Genomic DNA, 22,726 nt, shown 5'->3' with positions numbered 1-22,726 from the left:
ACCAATTCCTCTTTCTCTATTCTCTTTTTGCAACACAAGTTTTGTTAAAAGATTTATACAATCTCATGAGCTTCTTCTCACTAGCCATCTTTTACTAAGGCTTCGATCGACTTGAATCCATCTAAAATATATATCACATGGTTTAGTATGGGCTTTGGAGTAAATTCAAAAGTGTTCTTTAGAGAATGTTAGTTGTTTTCATCTTTCTATTTACTTGATTTTTCATAAATAAAAACTATGGAATGGAAATTAAAAACGGTCAAGTAATATTATACTAGTTTCTAACAACTATCTTCAAAAAACTTGGTAAAAGCGTAATAATAAAATTATGTGCGTTCATTTTAAAAAGGTGAAGAAGCAAAAATAAAGAAAGAGTGGGGGCATCGTATACAAAAAAAAATATTTGCAGTTACATCTGCGTCACATTCGTATGTCTGTGTTTTCCGTAAGCAACCCACTTAGGAGTCGTTTTCGTATATTACAATAATAATAACAGAAGAATAATGATAGCATTATTTGGAATCAACTTGATAACATTTTGTAGTATTTTCAAAGGGAAATCATTTTTCGATTGATGTTGATACTTAATATAGTTTTAAATAAAAGTATATACCGTATTTTTGTGACCTTACACGCATTATATATGGATTACAAGACTTTAATAATTCACATGATTGTGGGTCTTGGATAATTGTAATAAACCATGTTAGCATCTAGTATTACATCACCATCCATTGAACATTTCTCATACACTTTTGTTATAGGTTTACCATCAGTGATTGGGACGCGTTTATTAATCAACAAGTACAAAAGTTTCACACCAAAAATGCGGTTCAATTTTTTTTTTTGGTTCAACTTATATGTTTGAATTGTTATAATCAACTCCGTACGTACTATACAACAATGCATATATCAGGTTTGAATCTCAAATCTCTTATAAACCAAAATATTAATTAAATACTTTAAGTTATTATCCTCATTTAAGCTTCAAATCTGACCAATACTGAAAAAAAAAAGAAGAAAACTTCAAATCGGTTTTGTCTTCATATGATTTGAAGACGTTAGATTGAGTAGATTCTAAGATTTCAAAGAAAAATTAACAGCGACCAAAGAAAAGAAGAGAGAATCTATCATTTAGAGTCTATTTAATAAATCAAAAGATTCGACAAATGTAAATAATTCAAAGAGAGAATATTTTATATTTTAAAAATATAATTCGTGTAATAAAAAAACAAGAACCCGATGCACACAAGAGGGGGTTCTTCTCAGCCTCTCTTTCTCTCTCTCTCTCTCTCTAATGGAACAAATCTTGTCCAGGTTTCTCTGTCTCTCTTCATGTTCAATTACGTTGTTCTTCTGAAACTCAGATTCGGTTTTGTCTGATAGGATGTTCGATTTAGTGTTCTGTTTTTTGTTCTTTCTTTTGCTGCTGATTGAGCGCAATCGAATATCTTTGCTGATGATGTATTTGTTTCGAATCTAGGGCTTCTTGTTGATTTCGTATGCCATGGTCAAGACTCGGTGATGGTTTTGGTTCTGTAGATTTCGAACGTTTTGCTATCTTGATATTTTGGAGAAATCTGGAAGAGCATATAAAAGCTGAGACCTTTTTGTTCTTGTGTCTGGTTCACAGATGAAGAGAAGTTTTGTTTGGTTCTTCATGTGTGTGAACTTGTGAATAATACATCTCGAGAAGAAGAAGAATGGAGAAAGAAGCAGTGTTTGATGATATCAAGTTAAGTGATGATGAGATATACTACCCTGATGAGCCTTACTGCTCTGAGAAGAATGAAGAAGGCGAGGGTGCGAGTAATGTGGTTTTTTCAAGAGAGGCGCCTCTGATAGGAAAGGATCCAGCTGGGACTAGTCCAGGCGAATGCTGTGGCTGTAGCGCAAAGAAACTAAACTTCAAAGCCAGCGAGGATCTCATCGACAAGGAAAATAATTCTCAGCAGAAAAAGCTTAGTAGACAGGAAAGAATCGAACTGGGGCGAGTCTTCCAAGGCGCTGTGGCCTCAATGGACTGGGAACGTGCAGAGAGGTTGATTCAGTTAGCTGATCCGCTGACTTTGAATGATTTTCTGTGCGTTGGTCTAGATTCTGTTTGGTTCTTGACTACAAAGCAAGAGTTTCAGGGGATTACCGGATTGATTAAGAAGATCGTATGTCATGGTGCTCATGACTTTACAAGAGCTACTCTTAGGACTTCGTTTCTAGCTTCATGTGTCTCTGCTTGCCATAGCCGGACGATGAGTCTTGCTGATAGTGTTACTGTAATGGCTCAAAGGTACATTTGCGTTTCTTTCTCTTTCAATTGTTATAGTTTCTGATGCTTATAACAGGTTGGCTACTGCAGTCTCTCGGTTAGGCCTGGGATTTTGAATTGAACCGAACCAAAATTTCGGTTAGATGGTTAGAAGTTCGGTTTGATTCAGTAGGTTTTCTAAAAGAGTTCGATTCGGTTCGGTTCAGCAATTGGTTACTTCGGTTTTCTTTAAAATAAAAAAATTATATCCGAAAACACAAATCGAACTAACCAAATTTTGATCCAAACTAAATTAACCAAAATTATCCGAAATTTTTAACAAAAATAAACCAAAATTTAACCAAAAAAAAAATTGGTAGCAAATACCAAACCAAATACCAAACATAACTTTATTTCGGTTTAATTCAATAAGATTTAGGTTGAACAGTACTAACCAAAAACCAAATTACCCTAACCGAATAATCCGAACTAACTGCCATAATTAAAAAACTTCGGTACAGTTACTATGATATAAATCCTAGTCTTATGTTTTCATTCTACCTAATATTCAGGTTGCAGGAGCGTCTCCAAGAGTGTAACGGGGACGAGATCCTGAAAGCAGAAGCTGGTGCAAAAGTTCAGAAGTTCACTGAATGGGCTCTCAAATGTATAGGTTTCCACTCCAGATGCCAAAGAGCAAGGGATAGAGTTAGCCATAGTTCACCTACTGAGATTGAACTACAGCTTTCTGCTTTCAAGATGTTTCTAGAACTAGCAGGGAACCATCTCTCAGGAAGAGATTTCACTGAGGCCTTCGATGCAGCTTGTTTCCCTCTCACTTTGTTTTCCAACTCGTTTGATCCTGGTTGGGCGTCTGGAATATCATCTACCGTCATACAAGGACTCCTCGGTATGCTTGTTGAAGGTGGTGCAGATAACGTGAATCAATGTTTCCTTGAAGCTTCACGTTTTGGTAGTACAGAACTTGTCCGCGTCTTGTTGCATGTAAGCTTACCACTCATTTTATTGCTTTTAGATAGGGCTGGTCAAAATATCGAGCCTGAAAAACCGAACCGATTCCGAGAACCCGACCCGAACCAAACTAAAATATTATGGTACCTGAAAATATTCGAATTAAAATTATATTTTTAAAATCTAATATCCAAAATACTCAAAAGATATCCAGAATTATTCAAAATACTTGAAAATATCTAAAGTTAATATCCAAAATACTATAAACACCGGAAAATACATTAGATGTCTACTGGTTCTCTATCCAAATGTCTAAACCAAACTAACTTCCATGTTATTTTTAGATATTTAACATATATTTTCAAATTTATATATTCTATATTATCTTTTATTTTTGGATTTTGGGTTTTTGGGATTTTTAAATTTTATTTACATAATTTTAAAAAATATCCAAACCCGCAAAAGATCTGAACCGACCAAACGGAAGTTTATAAATCATTCGTATGGGGTTTTAATCTCTAACCTCGAAAACTGAATAGACCCAAATAGGTAACTGAATGCACCCCTACTTTTAGAATTTAAGATCTCTTTGTGTTCTCAAGTACTGTGTTTTGTCTGATTCAGATTGCTCAAAGGAACAGCTTAGATGTGGATGTGGACTTAGCTCTTGGTTTCGCCTCGCATTACTGTAAACTCGGGACAATGAAGTGTTTAGTGGAAGAAGGCAACGCCATTGCCTTCTTAGGTCCTCTGATGAGAGCGGCAGAGAGAGGCTGTATGCAAGTTGTTCAGTGGTTTGTGAAAAGAGGTTGTCGCGACATGGAGCTTTGTCTTGCTCTAACAGCCGCCACTTCGAGTAGCCAAGTAGAGGTCGCTGCTTATCTCCTCCCTTTTGTTCCGTCACCTGTCTTAACAGCTCTAAGCATCGAAATCCTCAAAGCGGCTGGAGAAAGAAGCGGAGGGTCTCTCCAAGGAGTGGAGTTTCTCCTCAAATCAGACTTCTTGGGAGATCCAACGGCTACATACTCAGTTGCAGACAGCATAGCGAGGTCATCAGATGATGAATCCGTTCCTTCTGATCTGAAGTCGTTTCTCAGAGAGCATTGGTCGGAATCAGCTTTTGAGAAAGGAATGAGAGAGAGCCATGAGGACTTCATGAATTTTATGAGGGTGTTGAAGAGAGGAGAATGTGCTATCTCGTTAAGAGACCTTCCTGCGCCGCTAAGAGTAGCGATTGCATACATGCCGCTGTATAGAGAGTGTGTGAATGCGGGTGGGCGGTTGCTGTCTCAGAGGCTGAGAGGACAGCTCGTTGAAGCTGTGAGACAGCTCCAAGGATGTGATGTTCCTGTTGTGGAAGTAGGCGAGACTCCTCGCCTTATGGCGGTTTTGGAGCATCACCTTACTGCTATTTTCTGTTAAACCATGAAAGAAGCAAGGAGACAGAGTTAACACAAGCCTCTCAGCAAAATGGATCTGCTTTGGACACATTTACTATGGATAGTTGGAAAAAATAAGAATGGAGAGAAATAAAAGAGTGTGAATTGAGGAATGGGGTTTGATATGATGCATGTTTTTTGTATATTTTTGTTCTTCCTATATATATTTCATAACTTGATGTAATTTCTAACTTACGTTTGTATCAAGAGATCGTATTAATTTGATGTTATGGGCATTCTCAGTTATAATCATACTAGTTTCTGTTCCTTTTGACGTTCTTTCAGTATGGTATGTTCTTTCAACCATTCGGCTAATCACAAATCATGGTTTGAACATTGAACCAAAGACAATTGATTTATGTTAGGGGTAGGCACTGATGGAATATCCTATATCTAATCTAACAATACTAAAAAGCCAATATCCTCCACTCTAAAGCTATCCACGTCAGTATAAAAAATCAACTAATAGTGAAGCTTCGTTTTGCCACGTCAGACCGTCTTTGAAGTTATAATCGGGCCACACTTATGTGGGCTGATATAAAATCGAAGTGGCCCATTTTAAATACATATGATTTAATGTCTAGTTTGGTTATCACGTGGAGATGATGAAGACGAGACGTTTAGTTCTGTTTTTCTTCTCATTTACATAAAGTCTCTCTGATATTTTTGATTCCGTCTCTTTCCTCTCCTTCTCTATATCGGGAACAAGATCGAGATTGAAAAAAAAATTGTGAGACATGGTTGAGACCAGTCGTAGCTCTTCATCTTCCAAGAGTTTCTCTTCTTCTTCTTCATCCCCTGAAGTGTCTTCTCATCTCCACGCCCTACCATGCGATCTAAGGTCAACATCCATGCTGCTATTTAATCTGTACGTTAGTTCTTATCCGAATCTGAGTTTCTTTTTTTTTTTGTTTCAAATCTGATTTTCGATTTTTTTTTTTAAACTTAGGTAGCGGCGGCGGAACCGGCGGGGTCTTTGTCGGCGAGCGAGGTTCCGGTTGAGAAATAAGGACCGGTTTCAGATTCTGGATTCGGAATCTGGAGAGTCGGAGCTTGGATCCTCTGATCCGTAAGCTATGGATGCAGAGAAGCCTGTTTTAACCGATGTGCCTGTGATGGAGATCTCTCTTGAAGCTGACACAAACCCTGAAGCCGATGTGGTGGTGACACCTACAATAGCAGTTTTGGTAGTCTGTCTCACGATTTTGTCTCATTAATTATGATTTCTAATGTTTTTGTGGATCTAGGTGAAGTGGTGACGGATGGTGAGAAGTCGAAGGCAGGGAAGAAGCTAGCTAAGGCTCCACGGGCAAAGCTACTTTCTCAGTATTCTCAGGTGGGTCAAGTTTCATCAGTGATTGTTTTTTTTATTGGTTTGATCTAATAGTCTGCTAATTGCGCCTTTAGGGTTTAGCAGTGTGCTGTTCGTGTAATATTTTTAGTAAAGGTTTGGTCTTTCAGTTCATGAGCAACGAGTTTAGTTGTCTGCATGTCCGTTTCTTTTATATTTTTTCCGGCATAACCCATAAGTATGTTGTTATGTATGTGTCTCTGTGACTTTTTTTGTGTCTGCAAGTTGCACATTGAGGGTTTAGCAGTGTGCACTTCGTGTTAAATTTTTTGTTGTGAAGGTTTGGTCTTTCAGTTCATGCCCAACGAGTTTAGTTCACTTCATGTTCGGTTCTTTTATATTTTTCCAACAGAGCTATGTTGTTATGTCTGATACTTTTCCACTTCTTGACTACGATACTTCTGTTTCTAACTGTCCTAAATGCTTTTTTCTATGTAATTTCAGAACCCACACCATATCATGAGGGGCCATGTATTCACTGTTGGGTGCCGAGGATGTGATTTATCTATCAAAGACCAATATATGTCCAGCACCCTGTGTGAAATCAAGCAGTCTGATGTAAGGACATCTTATTTGCCCCTTTTTGATGAGTCTCTCTAAGGACAAAAGCCTTTTTCTTACGTAATTATTGTTGCAGCAGGAGGTCCGTCGGTTGCAACTCTGGAGATAGGTATGTCTCACCACCTTCTCTTCTCTGTTAAGCAAAACGATATATGATAAGCACTGTCTGAAACATTTACCACCCAATTGACTTTACTTATTACATGTTTAGAAGAAGACATGAGATTCATGAAGAAATCCTTACCTTTGTCACAACCAACCACCAAGGTCAGCAATTCATAATAAACCAACACCACAAAAGCAATGGAGTAGTGAATCAACCAACACAACCGAACTTTGAAGATGAAGAGCAGAGCCGCAAACGCTATGTAAGTGATAGTTGGAAGTCTTGCAAACCGTCGTTCTCACTTGGATTTTCTACCCCACATTACAAGCTCTGTGCAATAACTATTTCCCTATATTTCATCTTTATACTTTTTGAATGTACTGCAAACTATCTCCGACTGTGAGCAGAGTTATGTGCATTTTAATTAAAAGAATGTTTACGGGCTTTTGCATCTTGGTAAACAATGGTGTGGTTTACTTCATGCATGAATACATTCAGATTATAACATGGAGTTTATACAATGCATCAAACTAGCTCCCATTACCTTCGGATGTCCTCTTCTTTAAGAAATGCGCTTATATTTTAACTTACCAACTACTTAAGAAATCTCAAATTTATTCAAGCCCAATAATTAATGGGACTTAATTTCTTTAGGCCCATTAAGCAATGGATGTAAACGTGAAACTTAGTTTACAAGGGAAAGCCTTCGAAGCTTTGTCCGCTATCTTATAGGCGTTTGAGTTTAAAGTATGAAACTCAATATATTTGAAAAAGCGATAGTATACAAGTAACCAAACCATAGCTGGAATTTCTTACGACTTATATATATGGTCCGATTTCTTGGTTTCTCCCAACGATAGTTAATACACATGAGTGTAAATAAATGTACATGAACCAAAGGAAAATATTAAAAATTGTAATACCAATAAATATTTATAAAAAAAAATCCTCATAATAGTAAAAATGACAAATTAAAAAAATTTAAAATATATAAACCACGTGTACATAAAACATATGATTAATTTTTATCGCGACTGGATGGACTTTACTTATGATTAATAATTTAGTTTCATGATAACCCAATATATAAGACAAAATATAGTTGAATCGTAACTTAGAATTAACTATTTTTTACACATTACACATTTGCTCATCTTTCCATATGTATTTTAGATAGTACAAATGATAAATTGTCAGTTTTACTCATTTCTGATTCAGTATATGGTTATATCAAGGGATGTAATATATGTGCATTATATATCTTAAATATATTATTGACATTTGTCTAATTCCGGGCGTAGCCCGGACAAAATCTCTAGTATATATAAAGTTAAAAAATTACATCAACTTTTTATATATAAAAAGTTAAAAACAGAACCTAAAAATAAAAATAAATTTAGGCAAACATTTTCTTTTAAAGAATATTAAATTAATTCAACGAAAAAATACAGTTTACAACCGAAATTGCTTGTTTGAGTCTGAAACGAAAAACAAAAGCTTTACATTACAGAGATTAATTATCTAAAAGAGAACTACGTTCCCATGACCCCTTGGTAAGCCGAGTTGTGTCGATGATCCATGTTGAAAATGGAGTTTCGAATCTGTTTATCAATGAGTTTTATTAGCCCCGATGCAGGCTTGTGATCTTTCCCAAACTTTCTGCCATTGCGTTCCTTCCATATAGCATGGCCCAACATTTCTCACTATTACAAATGCATTCACTATATGAAGTACTCCTAATGTCTTAGAGAAGAACAACACCATGGGTCCTAATATTTTTTTTTTTTGAACAATCAAATGAATTCATAAAAGCCTTAAACAGGCAAAGAGTGAGTGATACAAAGAGCTGATTTAGCCAAACCATCAGCAATGGAGTTCAAGGTTCTGAGAATAAACGAAAACTGAATAGAGCTAAAAGCAGAGGATAGAGACTTGATGTCCAAATAGATTCCGTAGATTTCCATTGGACTTTTTTTCGAGAGCAGTGCATTAATGAGCACTTGATTATCTGACTGAATGCAGATTTTGGTGAAGAGGAGAGACTGGGCATGCACCAGAGCCTCCCGGACAGCTATCGCCTCTGCCATAAGTTGGGAAACAACAAACGTTCAGAGTATGATTCTTGTTAGGCCTGGGCATTTCGGGTATCGGTTCGGGTATTTTGGGTTTCGGGTAGTTCGGATAGGGGCTAGAGGATCCATTTAGTATTTGACCTATTTTCGGTTCGGTTCGGTTCGTTTCGGATAGTTTTGGGTTCGGTTCGGTTCGGATAATAAATGTAGGAACCGGAAAATATCTGGAAAAAGTTTGATTCTCATTTGGATCCGGTTCGGGTTCGGATAGTTCGGGTAGTTCGGATAATTTGGATAAAATATCGGTTATTTTGGGTAAAATATCAAATAATTAGGATGATTTAGATAAAAAAATTGGATATTTCGGATTACTTTGGATATTTCGGATAAAACTATCCGGATAGTTTCGGGTAGTTTGGATACTTTATAATAATTTAGTTATCCTCAACTATTTTCAGATACTTTTAATAGAATTTTAAATAAAAAATATATATTTAGTGATGTTATATGTATATATAATTAATATTTTTATATATTCGGGTATCCGTTTGGTTCTCGGTTCGGTTCGATTATTTCGGATATAAAAATATAGGAACCGCTCAGGTATTTGAGGATATTGGTCCGGTTCCGGTTTCAGATATTTCGGTTCTTCGGTTCCGGTTATTTTGCCCAGGCCTAATCCCTGTTCCATAATGCTTCCTGTCTCGTTTTTGAACACCCAACCACACCCCGCCATCTTATCTTGGATACGCCATGCTGCATCAGTGCAGCATACTATAGTGTGAGGCGCTGACTGTCTTTGGGTGTAGGAATATGCCGGGCTCATAGCTTTTAGCGGTTGCGCTTCAATCCATTCCTTTGCCAATCTTAAAGCTTTGCAAACAATATCAGCTGGGCAAATGTTAGTAAGTTCGAATATCAGAGCATTCCTAACTAGCCAAATACTCCTACTATATTAATTCATAAATATAGGTTTTAACCGATGACTGTTAAAAGATTAATATAAACAAAGAAGAAATGATTAAAGATGAACCAAATATAGGAATGTTTTTATTCTACAATTCTCTAAATTAAAAAGAATGAGAAGGAATATCTGACGAAAAAACATTTCTTAAATTGAGTCAAATTTAAAGAATGGAAAAGAATACACTATTTACCCTGGTTTCTTTTGATTACCATTCAGACACATGGACAAAAAATAGTTATGGGTACTGGGTACGATAGTTAAAGCAAAATTATTTTAGTTAAAAAAACATAAAGCTTAAAAACAAACGTTTCAAAAAAAGTATCTAAAAATCTGTTATAAAAGACTCCCTCTCTCAGAGTCTAATATTTCCATCGATCTCCGTCGAAACCATGTCCGATTATAGAATCCGTAAGATATGTAGCTTTGTGTATTACCTGCAGTCACTATTAGATCTGCTTGTTTTTCTTTTGCGCATCTTAGCTGTTTATGTGTTAATGTCCCTTTGTGCGGAACCTCGCGCAGATGCTACAACATGAGTCTTCTGGGACGCCAAGGACTTCGAACTCTCTTCTTTTGAGGATTTAATTTCATTCAAGGAGGTGTAACGGCCCGGTTCCTGGCCCAAAAAATTTCATAAAAGAATGAGCTTCTCTACGGCCCATTTGACAAAAACCTAGGGTTCCCTTCACCCTTTCCTATAAAAAGAGATGCAATCCTTCTTTTCTCTCATTCTGAAACTTGAGCGAAGCTCTGCAGAGATTTAGAGAGACTAGGAAACCCTAGCCGTCAAGCTTCTCTTTTCCTTTTCTCTCTTCTCATCTCACGCCTCTCTCTCTTCTCTCTCTCCTCGCCGTCGCACGCTCTCTCTCTCTCCTCGCCGGCGCCGTGTAGTGGTGGTGGTGACCAGATCTCAATCTCCTCTCCCTTGTCTCTTGTTTCCAGATCCAGATCTAGGCTAAAGTGGAGTGTCTTGAACCCATCTTGTTCTCATGTTCTGTATACTCCTTTATGTTGGAGTTAGGATTGATTAGACCCTGTTTGAAGAGCTAGGATGATAGAACCTGGTTAGTACTAGGTTGATAGATGAATGGATCATGATGCATAAGAACCTTCATACTGTTAAATGAGACTTAATGAACTGTCTTGTGTTGTTGTGGTGGTGAATGATTAGTATTTGATGCTTGTATGCTTGGATGTGTAGTCCCACGAGTGGTTTGTGATTAAAGCTAGGATGCTAGGAAGAATGAATGCTAAGATGATAGATGACTACTAATTGCTGTTGATATTGTAAGTGAAACATGAGTGCGATGTGTATTGTGTGTGACACCGATAACGGGTGGCGTCTAGTGATTGAGTCCAAGCACAAGTCTAAATGAAAAAGGAAAGTAAATGAGAATGGGAAGGGATAAGTGAAAATGATAAGGATGTGAAAAGATAAGTAAAAGTATGAAAGAATGATGTTACGGTTAAGCATGGGTGGGGAAGCATATAGAGTCTAAGGAAAGTATGTGTGGCAGTAGTTCTCGCTAGGTATCCATAGGAGATGTGGCGAATCCACAAGAATATGGAAGCACCCATAGGAGATGTGGCCAATCCACAAGAATATGGGGTAGAAGCCTAGTAGGAGCTACCCACTGATGATACAAACGTGTGCCAACCGCGAGAGGCGGGATATAAAAACGTGCATCATGGTCGGGTAACGGGGAGTTAAAGGTGTCGTAGGATCAAGTCGGTCTAGTATGAGGAGACGGTTCAGTCTAGGGTTTAACGTGTGTGGCAATGAGTGGGATCATTGTATTGATTGATCGCTAGGTTGCTAGAAATGTATGGAGTTGAATGTTTGGAAATAATGATGATGATATGAAATGATGAAAATACATTACCTGATTGTAGTGGCTAGTCAATCCTACTTCCCGCATAGAGTAGTATAGAGTGTCATGCGGGCAGGTTGATCTAGAGTCACTTCACTGAGTAACTTGTTACTCATCCCTCCCTTTCCATTTCCCTGTGTGCAGGACTGTAAGTAGAAGTATATGAATGTGGGTGTGACGGTATTTCAAAGAAGGTTATGCGTCCGTCGACTCTTGGGACCAGTAACGGGACACGTATGGTTGTCTAAATGAGTAGACACGTGTCCATAACGCCCTTTCGATAACTCCGGTCGGACGCCAGGGATCGGGCCGTTACAGAGGGAGTCGAACGTTCTCTACGCAGAGAGCTTTTTTCTGGTGGCGTCAGAAGATACGTTTGATTATTATGGCGCAGCCGGAATGGTTATCTCAACTTTAGGTGAGAAACGTATGAGGCTTAATAATATGTTACAAGACATGATTACCTGGGCGGTGTGGCATAAACGCGCAGGAGGAGAGAAAAATTTGATGGTGATTTCAAAAGCTATACCAGACGAAGAAGAGTCGGACTTCGTCACTCTTCTTGAGTCTATCTGTTTAAGAGATTACAATGTCGTCTTAGTAGTGCCTGATGACTGCCTAGAGAAATATTTTTCTTTTCCTGAACCATGCTTGGCTTGGTATTGATCAAAGATATGTGCTGGTGGTTTCGCTATCGACAACACAAGATGTGAAGCGTCGTGAAAGGGAAACTGACGCTGACGAAGAGAACTAATGTATCTAGCTTCTGTTTAAGTAGTGTGATACAAATGTTAGATCCAAGGGATACTGATGCTGACGTAGAGTACTATCTAGCGAGTGAGATCCTTTTACGAACGTGAGATCCTTTTACGAACGTTGTATTCCTGTTTTGATTTAAATTATTCAATTAATAACAAAAGCTCTAGGGATATGCTCTTTGCGTCCTAGCTCCTATGAAATTAATCATTCAAGAATATCGCACAACATTAGTTCAGTTACATTATACTTGACCGGAAAGAGTGAGGTATTGTACCACATCACCTGGGCTAGCTAGGCGTTATCTTGGTAAGTGTGATACTTCTTACGCAATTCAGATACAAGGTCTTGGTCCATAGGCTTGATAACTTGATGTAATTTCTAAACTTACGTTTGTATCATGAGATCGTATTAATATGATGTTATGGCATTCTGAGTCTCAAATCGAGTCTAAAATATACATGTTTTTGTTGCTTTTGACGTTCTTTCAGTATGGTACGGTACTTGCTCAACACTGAGACTCACAAGTCACACCAACGTTCCAACGAGGTTATAGTTAGACTCAATGAGACCGCCTTAACAATATCTAAAGATCTTTCCTGGGATAACCTCTGCCTTCAAATTGCTGGTTATTACTCTTGCTTTTATTATGACTTGTCACTAATCTTGATTAGTCTCCTTAATCTCTTCTGTTATGACTTGTCAGTAATCTTGGTGTTTCTTCATGTTTCATCAGAAACCAAGTTGACTGGTTGTGTATTAAAATTTAAAATGTAATGAAATAAAATACAACTAGGTTAAGATCCGCGCAAGGCGCGGAATCAACATCATATATATAAATTATTTTATGTATTAAATATTTTTACATATTATGAAATAATAAATATATATTAAATAATTAAAAGTCAGTAACTATTAAATATATAATTAAATTGGTGTGAACATATAAATCAATTTTATTAATCCAAAAAATATTTTTTTTTTATATTTGATAGGATATGTTATTAAATTTAAATGATACTAACATAGATAATATATTTTAGTATATTTTTAATATTAATGTCTATTAAATGATGATTTCTATTCATATAGTTTTTTGATCATTTGTATCTTTTATAGAAAAAAAATTTAAATTATTGATAACAAAATTTTCATTGTGGGATTAATAGTTTTAGTAATTTATAATTTTTTTAAAAAATAAGTTGTCAATGATCGTTCAAAATTTTTATCAAAAAGGTTGTTCAAAGTGAATTTTGAAACTAAAATATTGTATTTTATATGGTGTAGAGTTTAATTTAAAACGATATATATATTAATCTTAATAATTAATTAAATTAGGCTTTTTACTTATATAATTTTTATAATCATTTGTATTTTGTCATAACAAAAATTTTAAACCATGGATCATAAAATGTGAATGTGAGACTTTTAACAGTTTAGTAATTTATAGTTGTTTGTAAAAATTCAAAATATAAAATATACATAAAAATCTAAAATTTTATTATATGGTTATTGTGGTTGTTTAATTTATTTACTAGTTTAAAATTAAACAAATATGATAGAAGATACACTATTTTTCATCAAATCTTTATTATTCAAAATCATTAATTGTCATATATACTTTAGCTATATTAGGCAATTCCGTAAATTTTATTTAAGGAAATAATAAAGTACATTAATGATGAATTTATTGTTAGTTTAATAAAAAGCTTATTATATAATTAGATGGACATTTCTCTAATGATTCTAAGAATCATTCTAGTGATGACATGTGACTACAAAAAAAAGTTGTAATACTTTTCAAATAATATATAGGAGATAATAAGGGATTTACATAAAAGTGCAAGTTACATCTTTGGCCTTAGAATAAGAAGGCATGAAGGCAAGAACGACTAGTAAGACCATAATACCAATCTAGTGATGACATGTGACTATAAAAAAAGTTGTAATACTTCTCAAATAATATATAGGGGATAATAAGGGATTTACGTAAAAGTGCAAGTTACATCTTTGGCCTTAGAATAAGAAGGCATGAAGGCAAGAACGACTAGTAAGACCATAATACCAATCGGAATCAAAAGAAGCATAAAGGGTGGAGGAGGTAACGGCGGCAAAACTAACGGAAGGATCAACATAGACGCCGTTAGACCCACCAGCAGAACCAGAGACTTTAAACTGAAATAACTTGCCGGAATCATCAACCTTTTCTGCGTCCGACGTAACTCATGCTTGCTGTTCTCCAACACCATTGCCGGCGGACGGTTGAAGTTGACGTTTTTCCGGTTATTTCTTTCTCCGACGTCCATGACTTGAATGCAAGCTAAAGCAACTACCTTTTCGAAGTTTCTAGTTGACCAATGCAGCTTTAAAGCAAACCACCACGACCCAGAAGTGGGTTTGGTCTGATCTTTGAAAGGAAGTACTTTTATGCAAGAGATGAAGAAGACCAAGATTTCTTTGTCCTAAAACAAAACAAGAAGTGGGTTTGGTCTGATCTTTGAATATGTATAAAACTACTAGTAGCTTATGATACTTTAAATAGTAAATCTTTGAGGCTATTAATAAAAGACTTTAGAGAGGGTCAGAGAATATGAGGAGGGTTCAGTGAATTAAGGGATTTTGTAAAATGCTGTAAAGAATAAAAAGAGGAGACTTTTTTTTATTTATAAAGGGAGCTGACAAATGAGAGAGGCAAGTTGCTGCTTTTGGAAGGTTTGAATTTTCTGGGTTTTATTTTGTGGATTTAGTAAACAAAAGAAAATCAATCCGTGTGCGCGTGTGGCGTAGTCTTCTTCCACAATCACTAGGTTCTTCTCCCCTTGACTTCTACTCTCTACTTTACTTTTAGCATGGGCATTGCGTAAGCAAGAATCTCTAATAAGCTGACATGGACGTTATATATTAAAATAATGAGTTTTACATTTTAATACGCGTTTGAATAATATAGGTTCATAAACTCAATAATACTTGCTAGTGTACCAGATCAGAACCATTTGAAACTTCTTTTTACCTCTCCTACAGGTTTTTCTTTACAGATTTTTAGTTACTTTGACACATTTGTTTATAAGTTTTAACTATAAATATCAATAGATGTTTTATTTGGCCGACCAAAAAAAAATCAATAGATGTTTTAATTTAGATAAATTATGCGTTGTGGAGATTTTTTTTTGACAAAAAATTTTGAGGAGATTTATTTTAAGTATCGTACCTATATCCATTGAGAATTAGTTGTATCTATGTTTATGGGTTCGAATGTTAACCCGCAGAACAACTATGAAACAACTGCACTGCGGTTTAAATAGTAACAAAACATATAGATACATAGATATATGCAAAAAAAGTTTGTTGTTATTCACATCGGTACAATACAAAACGGTTGGTAAACCTATGAATTGATCAGAACCCATAGTGTTGTTCTTCTACAGTCAAAAACATAAATTTACCGTCCATTCCAGTCACTCCCATAATTGCATAAATCTTTAGTAGATATAGACTATGTGCATTGGTTTAATTTTTTTAACACCCTATATTAAACTTATACTTTAACACATCATATTCTCTTTCTTCTACATATCCATCTAATATTTATAATTCATAATAATTTCTTAGATAAAAAATCAACACTTTCTCTATTTATTTTTATTTAATGTTTCATATTTTGATTTTATAACTAAATAATAACAATTAAGACATTTTTTATAAAAAAAATAATTATTAAATTAAATAAAAATAGTTAAAGTTGAAATTTTATGAAATATTTAGTAAAAATATAATGATTGAAAAATGTTTACAACTTATGATAAAATATTTTTTGTATATGTCCAAATCTTATAAACCTAACCGTCAAAAACTATAAATTTTGATACAATATATTAAAAAAATATATATATATATATATATATATATATATATATATATATATATAAATGTTTGTCTCCTTCCTGTTGCGCCACCTCAGCATCTAGGTCACAAAGTCGAGTCCTGGAGTGTCGACACGTGTCCCGCTTGCCAAAACGCAACACTTCATTTAACGCAAGTTGTCGCGCCTATCTTCGCTTTTCGATCAGCCGTATTTGTTTTTTAATTTGGGCCTTTTGTTTGTTCGATTCAACCAACCCATAGATCACCCACACTGCCTGAGATATGTCACAATAACAACATAAAGGGATCAAAACACACACAAGCCCGAAATCTCTCAAATCATAAAAGTTTTTTTCTAAACACCATAAAAGTTTCTCTTTGCATAAACATTCAAAACCCCAAATGCCGATTCATCAAAACAAAAACAAAAAAAAACCACAAAACTTTGGAAACATTAATACAGATCTCAGCATAAACAAATGAAAACTCACTGAAACAAAAGAAACAAACCCAAAAAGAAAAAAAACTACCTTGGATATGAACAGCGGACGAGGCTGAGGAAAGATTACCGCTGTCTGCTCGCCGCCGTCCTTCCTGCTGAAGCCTCCACCGCCGGCGGCTTCTTCTCCATCCTCCACCGTCAAAGTTTCAACCTTTGAAAATCTATAGTTTATCTTCTGAACAATCGCCACCAGATGCTTCAATCTGCAATAGATAACAAACAAACAACATCAAAAGTTAAAAACTTTGTGATACTGTAACGAAACTGTTTTAGTAGGCAACAATGAACATCTAATAACTATCCAACTTACTGAGGTTGCTGGGATGGAAAGAAACGTCGGAAAAGTCACGGCGAGGAGCCTCCTCCGTGAGGCTTCATGCCCAATCTCCTCCACCACCAACAAAAAACAAATCGGAATCAAAACTGACACACACATAGACACAGACATAGAGAGAGAGAGAGAGAGAGTTAACCGTGACGGAGGTCCGTCTAGAGAGAGAGAGAGAGAGAGAGAGAGAGAATCCGGCTAGAGAGGAGTCCTGAAGGCGAGCAAGAGAGAGGAGGGAGCGTGAGAGAGGAGGGAGCGTGAGAGAGGTCCGGCTAGAGATAGAGAACTCCGGTGTCAGAGAGAGGCACGGGAGATAGATCTGGTGTGGCGGCTAAAGATCTGAAATGAGTTTGTGTGACGGGTGAGAGAAAATAAGTTGAGAGAACCAGAGTTTTTTTTTTCTTTTTTTCAAAAGAACTAGGATTCATGTTTTATTTTTAGATTTTTAGATTTTCAGTTTTAGTTTTAGAAAATTATTATTATGTAAAATTTTAAATTTATTCTTTTATTTTATTTGAAACAAATAATATTTCAGTGGAAAAAAAAATTTTCTTAAAATTTTAGGCGGAAATATCAGGTCCAAAACACAAAAAGATTTACTAGAGGTCTCCTCGTACATATTCTCACATCATTCTCTAAGTTTCTTTGTACATTGTTCCATGTTTTGTTTATTTGCACATGAGACTTATTTTGAGTTATCTAGCCATCAAATTAAACTTTATCTTTAAATAAATAATTGGCGAAACTTAAATGTGTTAGTTTAAAAAAAAATGTGTTACAATCTCTTATAAGATACCAAAATCAAAAATAGAAAATAAAACTTAAAACATACTAAAAAACTGTATTCTAACGAGAATATTAAGCTAAAAGTATAATTATTTTAAAATTACAAATGATAGTTAAACTCTTTCTTGAAACCAATGAAAAAGACAAAAACATCAATTATGGATAAATTTTATAAGTTTAACAAATTTAGATATATAATCCGCGTGTTATGAAAATCGTTTCGTTATTAGGAAATAAAAAAATAGTTTACACCATTCATAAGAAATACTATAACAAGACCCATAACCCCATTATTCATAGACCATTGAATTATATATTAATCATATGAATTGTGATTTCATCCTTATAAAAACCATAAAAATATGGCAAAATGATCTAAATATAAAGAACTAAAAAAACACAAATATCTATTTAAACCACAAACCTATAATCTCAAGCAATTATAATTTATAAAATATATATATTGATATATTACACTTACAGCATATTCCGCGCGTAGCGCGGATGTACCCTAGTAAATAATACGTAGACCTACTCTAGTAAATAATAATTTGATGTGAAATAAATAACTTATAATAAAAAAAGCTGAATATGAAAAATCCAACTAATATCAACAACCAATAAAAAAACAATACATATTATTATGGATTCCATTTTCTTGGCTTTTAATATATTGAATAAATTCAATAACAAACAATCCCTGTAATGTTTTAATTTTTTTCAATAAATATTTAAATAAGTTTAAATAAGTATTCAACAATTTAAATAATGTATTCAGCATGTCCGAGTAGTTTTAATAAGATTTCTGAGATTAAAAAATATCAAATATAAATTTAACAAAAATAAAAATTCTAATTAGCTTTTTTTTAATTATTAATATCTCTTTTACTTTTTATCTTGTTCTCTTCCATAACTTCATCATCTTTGACGGTAGATAGATCTGGATCGAAGAATCAAATTATCATCATCTGTTGTTTGCGGAGGCATCTGTAGCGCAGATCAGAGTGATTCGCAGAGTCCTTGAGAGGTTCTGCAATGCCTCAGGCCAGAAGGTGAGCTTAGAGAAGTCCAAGATCTTTTTCTCCAAGAATGTGGCTCTGGATTTGAGTAATCGTATCACATCTGAAAGCGGTATTCAATCCACACATGATCTTGGGAAGTACTTGGGAATGTCGATCCTTCATAAACGGATCAATAAAGATACGTTTAGTGAAGTTATTGGGAGAGTCTCCTCGCGGTTAGCAGGGTGGAAAGGGAAGATGTTGAGCCGGGCTGGTAGGATTACTTTAACTAAAGCTGTGTTGTCCTCTACCCCAGTTCACAGTATGAGCAATATTCAGCTACCTGTATCTACACTTAATGCTTTGGATAAGTTATCAAGGGATTTTATATGGGGAAGCACGAGTGAACAACGAAAGCAGCATTTGGTCGCCTGGGATCGAATATGCAAACCAAAACAGGATGGTGGTTTGGGGATCAGGTATGCTAAGGAGATGAATATGGCGTTACTAGCAAAGGTAAGCTGGAGACTGTTTAATGATAGAACTAGCCTTTGGGCCCAAGTTCTGCGTTGTAAGTATAACGTCGGTGATCTACAAGATTTATCTTGGCTTGCTTCTACTGGCTCATGGTCTTCGACTATGCGGAGTGTGGGGCTCGGAATCTTAGAGGTGATTGTAAAGGGTTATGCTTGGGTTGTTGGTGATGGTGCAAGCATTCGTTTTTGGACGGATAAGTGGTTGGGTAATGAAGCTCTGGTAGATTCTGTGCATGGACATCTTTCAGACGCGCTCATGAATATCAAGGCTAATGAGTTGTGGCAGGAGGATAGGGGATGGAATTTTGATGTTATTGGGCAGTATGTTGATGAGGATAAGAGGCTGGAACTTAGATCAGTGGTTCTCGACACAGTAACAGGAGCTAAGGATAAGTTGGTCTGGGGAGAGACTCGGGATGGTAGTTTCTTAGTTGCATCAGCTTATGCACTGTTAACAAGAGAAAATGTCCTCACACAGGATATGGAACAATTTTATAACTGTATATGGAGGCTGAAAGTACCGGAGAGGATACGCGTTTTCTTGTGGCTGGTTTCTCAGCAAGCTATCATGACAAATGAGGAGAGATTTCGAAGGCATATTGGGGTTTCTAATGTCTGCCAAGTGTGTAGAGGGGGTGTGGAGTCGATAATACATGTTCTTAGGGATTGTCCAGCGATGCAAGGTATATGGGACCGTATTATACCGAGGGTTAAGAGGCAAAGTTTCTTTCGGCAGTCTCTGTTTGAATGGACTTATGATAACCTTTCGAGCTCGGAGGTTAAAACTGAGACGGGTCCTTGGGTAGTTCTTTTTGCAGTAGCAATTTGGTGGGCTTGGAAGTGGCGGTGCGGGAACGTCTTTGGGGTGAAGCGGCTGTGTAGGGACCGAGTGCAGTTTGTTAAAGAACATGCCAAGGAAATCAACATGTGCAGTACGAAGAAAGAAGCGGTGAGGATAACGAGAGTAGAGAGGTGGATTAAGTGGGAAAAGCCGCCAACAGGATGGTTTAAGGTGAATACGGATGGGGCTTCGCGTGGGAATCCGGGGCTTGCTATGGCTGGCGGTGTGTTGAGAGATGAGAATGGTAGTTGGCTCTGTTGTTTTGGTCTGAATACCGGGCGTTGCTCTGCACCTTTGGCTGAGCTTTGGGGTGTCTACTATGGTCTGTTGATTGCTTGGCATAAAGGAGTGAGGTGTGTGGAGGTAGAAGTGGACTCTGCTGTGGTGGTTGGTTTCTTTCAGACAGGGATTGCGGAGACGCATCATTTGTCCTTCCTAGTACGATTGTGCTATGGCTTTATCTCTAGGGACTGGATAGTCCGCTTTAAACACGTCTACAGAGAAGCTAATGGTCTTGCAGATGGCTTGGCTACATATGCTTTTTCTCTAGCGTTAGGATTCCATATTTTTGATGTTGTTCCAGTAGAAGTTAGTCTCTTGTTGATTGAGGATGGTTCAGGCCCGCCTAAGTTGAGGCATGTGGTCGAGTAGTAGGTTTTTTTTGTTTTGAAATAAATTAAACTTGGGAGGTTTTCCTCCCTTGTATTCACCAAAAAAAAAAATTATCATCATCTGTTTAACGTCCTCTGCCGGTTCAAAACGAAAGGTTGAAGCTGTAAAAAACCCTCTTTTAGTTTAGTTTTCTTTCCACTGTGGAATACCATTGATGTGAATTGTACATCTTCTTTGTTGTATCCATATTGGTTTACTCTGTCCTTACAAGCGCTCAAAGTGTGATTCTTTTGAGCTTCCAATCTCTTATAGATAGCTTGAGTTTCGATGAAACTGTTGTAGTTTGCCACTTGTGTTGCCCGAGCTTGAATCTATCATGCTTTTAATTCAGAACCTTTAGCTTCTCTGGTCTTTGTTCTTTCCTCTTATTTTGAGCTCACTTCACTTCATTTTTCAAGCAAAAGAAACTGGGTTCTGTCTGTATGGAAGTCAACGCTGGCTTGCGAGATGCAATAAGCTGGCTTCCTGACGAGGTCCTGGGAAAGATCTTGTCCCTACTTCCGACCAAACATGCTGCTTCAACATCTGTTCTTGCTAAAAAGTGGAGACATGTGTTTAGATTAGTGCATAATCTTGATTTTGATGACTCTGTGTTGCTTCAACCAGAAGAGTGGCCTGTGATCCGAGAGAGCTTCAGACACTTTGTGGACAGAACACTGGCTTTGCAACGTGGTTCTCCCATCAATAAGTTCTCTCTAAAGCTTCACATTCACGAGAGCGGAGAGATGGCCTATTTGTCTGCCTGGATATGTAATGCACTAGAGCGTGGTGTTTTGGAGATGAGCCTAAGTCTAAAGAGGAAGCATGAACTCTTTCTGCCCTCTGAGCTCTCAACGAGCAAGACTCTGGTTAAGCTGACACTGGGAACACAAATATATCTCGACAAGTTCGAACCAGATGCGTATCTTCCAGCGCTTAAGAGCCTCGTCATAGACTCTATTGTTTTTGATGGTGACGATATGTGTGATGTGCTTCTAAGTGGTTGTCCTGTGCTGGAGGAGTTATATGTACATCACGAAAATTGTGAAGGAACCTCATTCTGTATATGTAGTTCGAACATCAAGAAGCTATCAATTTACTATGACTTTGAGCTTTTAAGGGGTGGTATGTCGTTTGACACCCCAAGTCTTGTGTCCCTCAACTACCGCGACTATGCGTTAGAGGAGTACACATATGTGAACTTGGCTTCCCTAGTGGAAGCTAGGTGTTACATGATATTTGAGATATCCGGTTATGTTTTCAATTTCAAATAAATTCCCGGTATGTATAAACCGGTTTCTAGTCGCCTGTTTGACTATTTGACCGTTGTGAGGTCACGTCTTTAAGTACTGATTTGGTTGTTACGTAGCAAGGCAATCAAAAGCATCTTTTATCCTTATCTCTATCTCTCTCTTGTGTCAGCCATTGTAGCTGTTGGATCTTGTGCTTCGAGGTGGTCCTTCTTCCTTTGTACCATCTTCTAGTCTTTGATTCTTCTTCATTTAAGATCCACGGAGGATCTCTAGTGAAGATTATCCATCTAACCCTTTTACTGCTTCATTTGGTATCAGAGCCAAACGATCCTCACGGACGATGGTAGAAACGAGACTACAAGAACGATCGGTAGCAGAACAGCTCGAGGGAATGCGTCTGGCTCAGGCTCGACAGTCCGATGAGCTCAAAATCTGCTCAGACTCATGGGATACTCATTTTTCCAAGATGGAAACAACGATCTTTACCTTCTTCTCTCAGACGACTGCTCTGGGTAAACAACCCGCTGACGGTTCCTACACCTCCCCCACCGCTGACCCAAACTCCGGTGACTCTAACCGCCCTCCAGACCCACCAGATCTGGCGCCGTTGCACCGCCCTCATACAGA

General features: G+C 36.7%; 3 protein-coding genes across 11 annotated transcripts; all 3 read left to right on the top strand.

Annotated features, from left to right (window-relative positions):
* The first annotated feature begins 1,157 nt into the window (after positions 1-1,157).
* LOC106415356 (ankyrin repeat protein SKIP35-like) lies at positions 1,158-4,908 on the top strand. 5 transcript variants are annotated; one of them, XM_048764837.1, is made up of 5 exons: positions 1,260-1,317; positions 1,484-1,538; positions 1,634-2,287; positions 2,818-3,250; positions 3,842-4,908. In XM_048764837.1, exons 3-5 carry the CDS (start codon positions 1,704-1,706, stop codon positions 4,637-4,639), a joined length of 1,815 nt encoding a protein of 604 aa, XP_048620794.1. In that variant the 5' UTR covers positions 1,260-1,317; positions 1,484-1,538; positions 1,634-1,703; the 3' UTR covers positions 4,640-4,908. The 5 variants fall into 5 exon arrangements, with proteins under 5 accessions (XP_013711482.1, XP_013711483.1, XP_048620793.1 ...); XM_048764838.1 differs by having other exon boundaries at positions 1,261-1,317; positions 1,484-1,521; XM_013856028.3 differs by having other exon boundaries at positions 1,158-1,317; positions 1,484-2,287.
* A 272-nt stretch (positions 4,909-5,180) lies between these two features.
* On the top strand, positions 5,181-7,118 carry LOC106415357. 5 transcript variants are annotated; one of them, XM_048764839.1, is made up of 6 exons: positions 5,181-5,497; positions 5,606-5,838; positions 5,904-5,992; positions 6,452-6,565; positions 6,645-6,677; positions 6,780-7,118. In XM_048764839.1, exons 2-5 carry the CDS (start codon positions 5,733-5,735, stop codon positions 6,675-6,677), a joined length of 342 nt encoding a protein of 113 aa, XP_048620796.1. In that variant the 5' UTR covers positions 5,181-5,497; positions 5,606-5,732; the 3' UTR covers positions 6,780-7,118. The 5 variants fall into 5 exon arrangements, with proteins under 5 accessions (XP_048620796.1, XP_013711487.1, XP_013711489.1 ...); XM_013856033.3 differs by having other exon boundaries at positions 5,182-5,524; positions 6,783-7,118; XM_013856035.3 differs by having other exon boundaries at positions 5,184-5,524; positions 6,648-6,677; positions 6,783-7,118.
* A 14,171-nt stretch (positions 7,119-21,289) lies between these two features.
* On the top strand, positions 21,290-22,120 carry LOC106414171 (F-box/LRR-repeat protein At3g60040-like). Its single transcript, XM_013854877.3, has one exon. The coding sequence runs from the start codon at positions 21,290-21,292 to the stop codon at positions 22,118-22,120; it is 831 nt and encodes a 276-aa protein (XP_013710331.3).
* The last annotated feature ends 606 nt before the right edge of the window (positions 22,121-22,726 follow it).

The sequence above is a fragment of the Brassica napus genome, chromosome C8 (genome assembly GCF_020379485.1).
Source record: "Brassica napus cultivar Da-Ae chromosome C8, Da-Ae, whole genome shotgun sequence".
NCBI classification, from domain to species: Eukaryota; Viridiplantae; Streptophyta; class Magnoliopsida; order Brassicales; family Brassicaceae; genus Brassica; species Brassica napus.
Note: the sequence above shows the minus strand (reverse complement) of the source record. Positions and strands in the feature narration are given on the sequence as shown.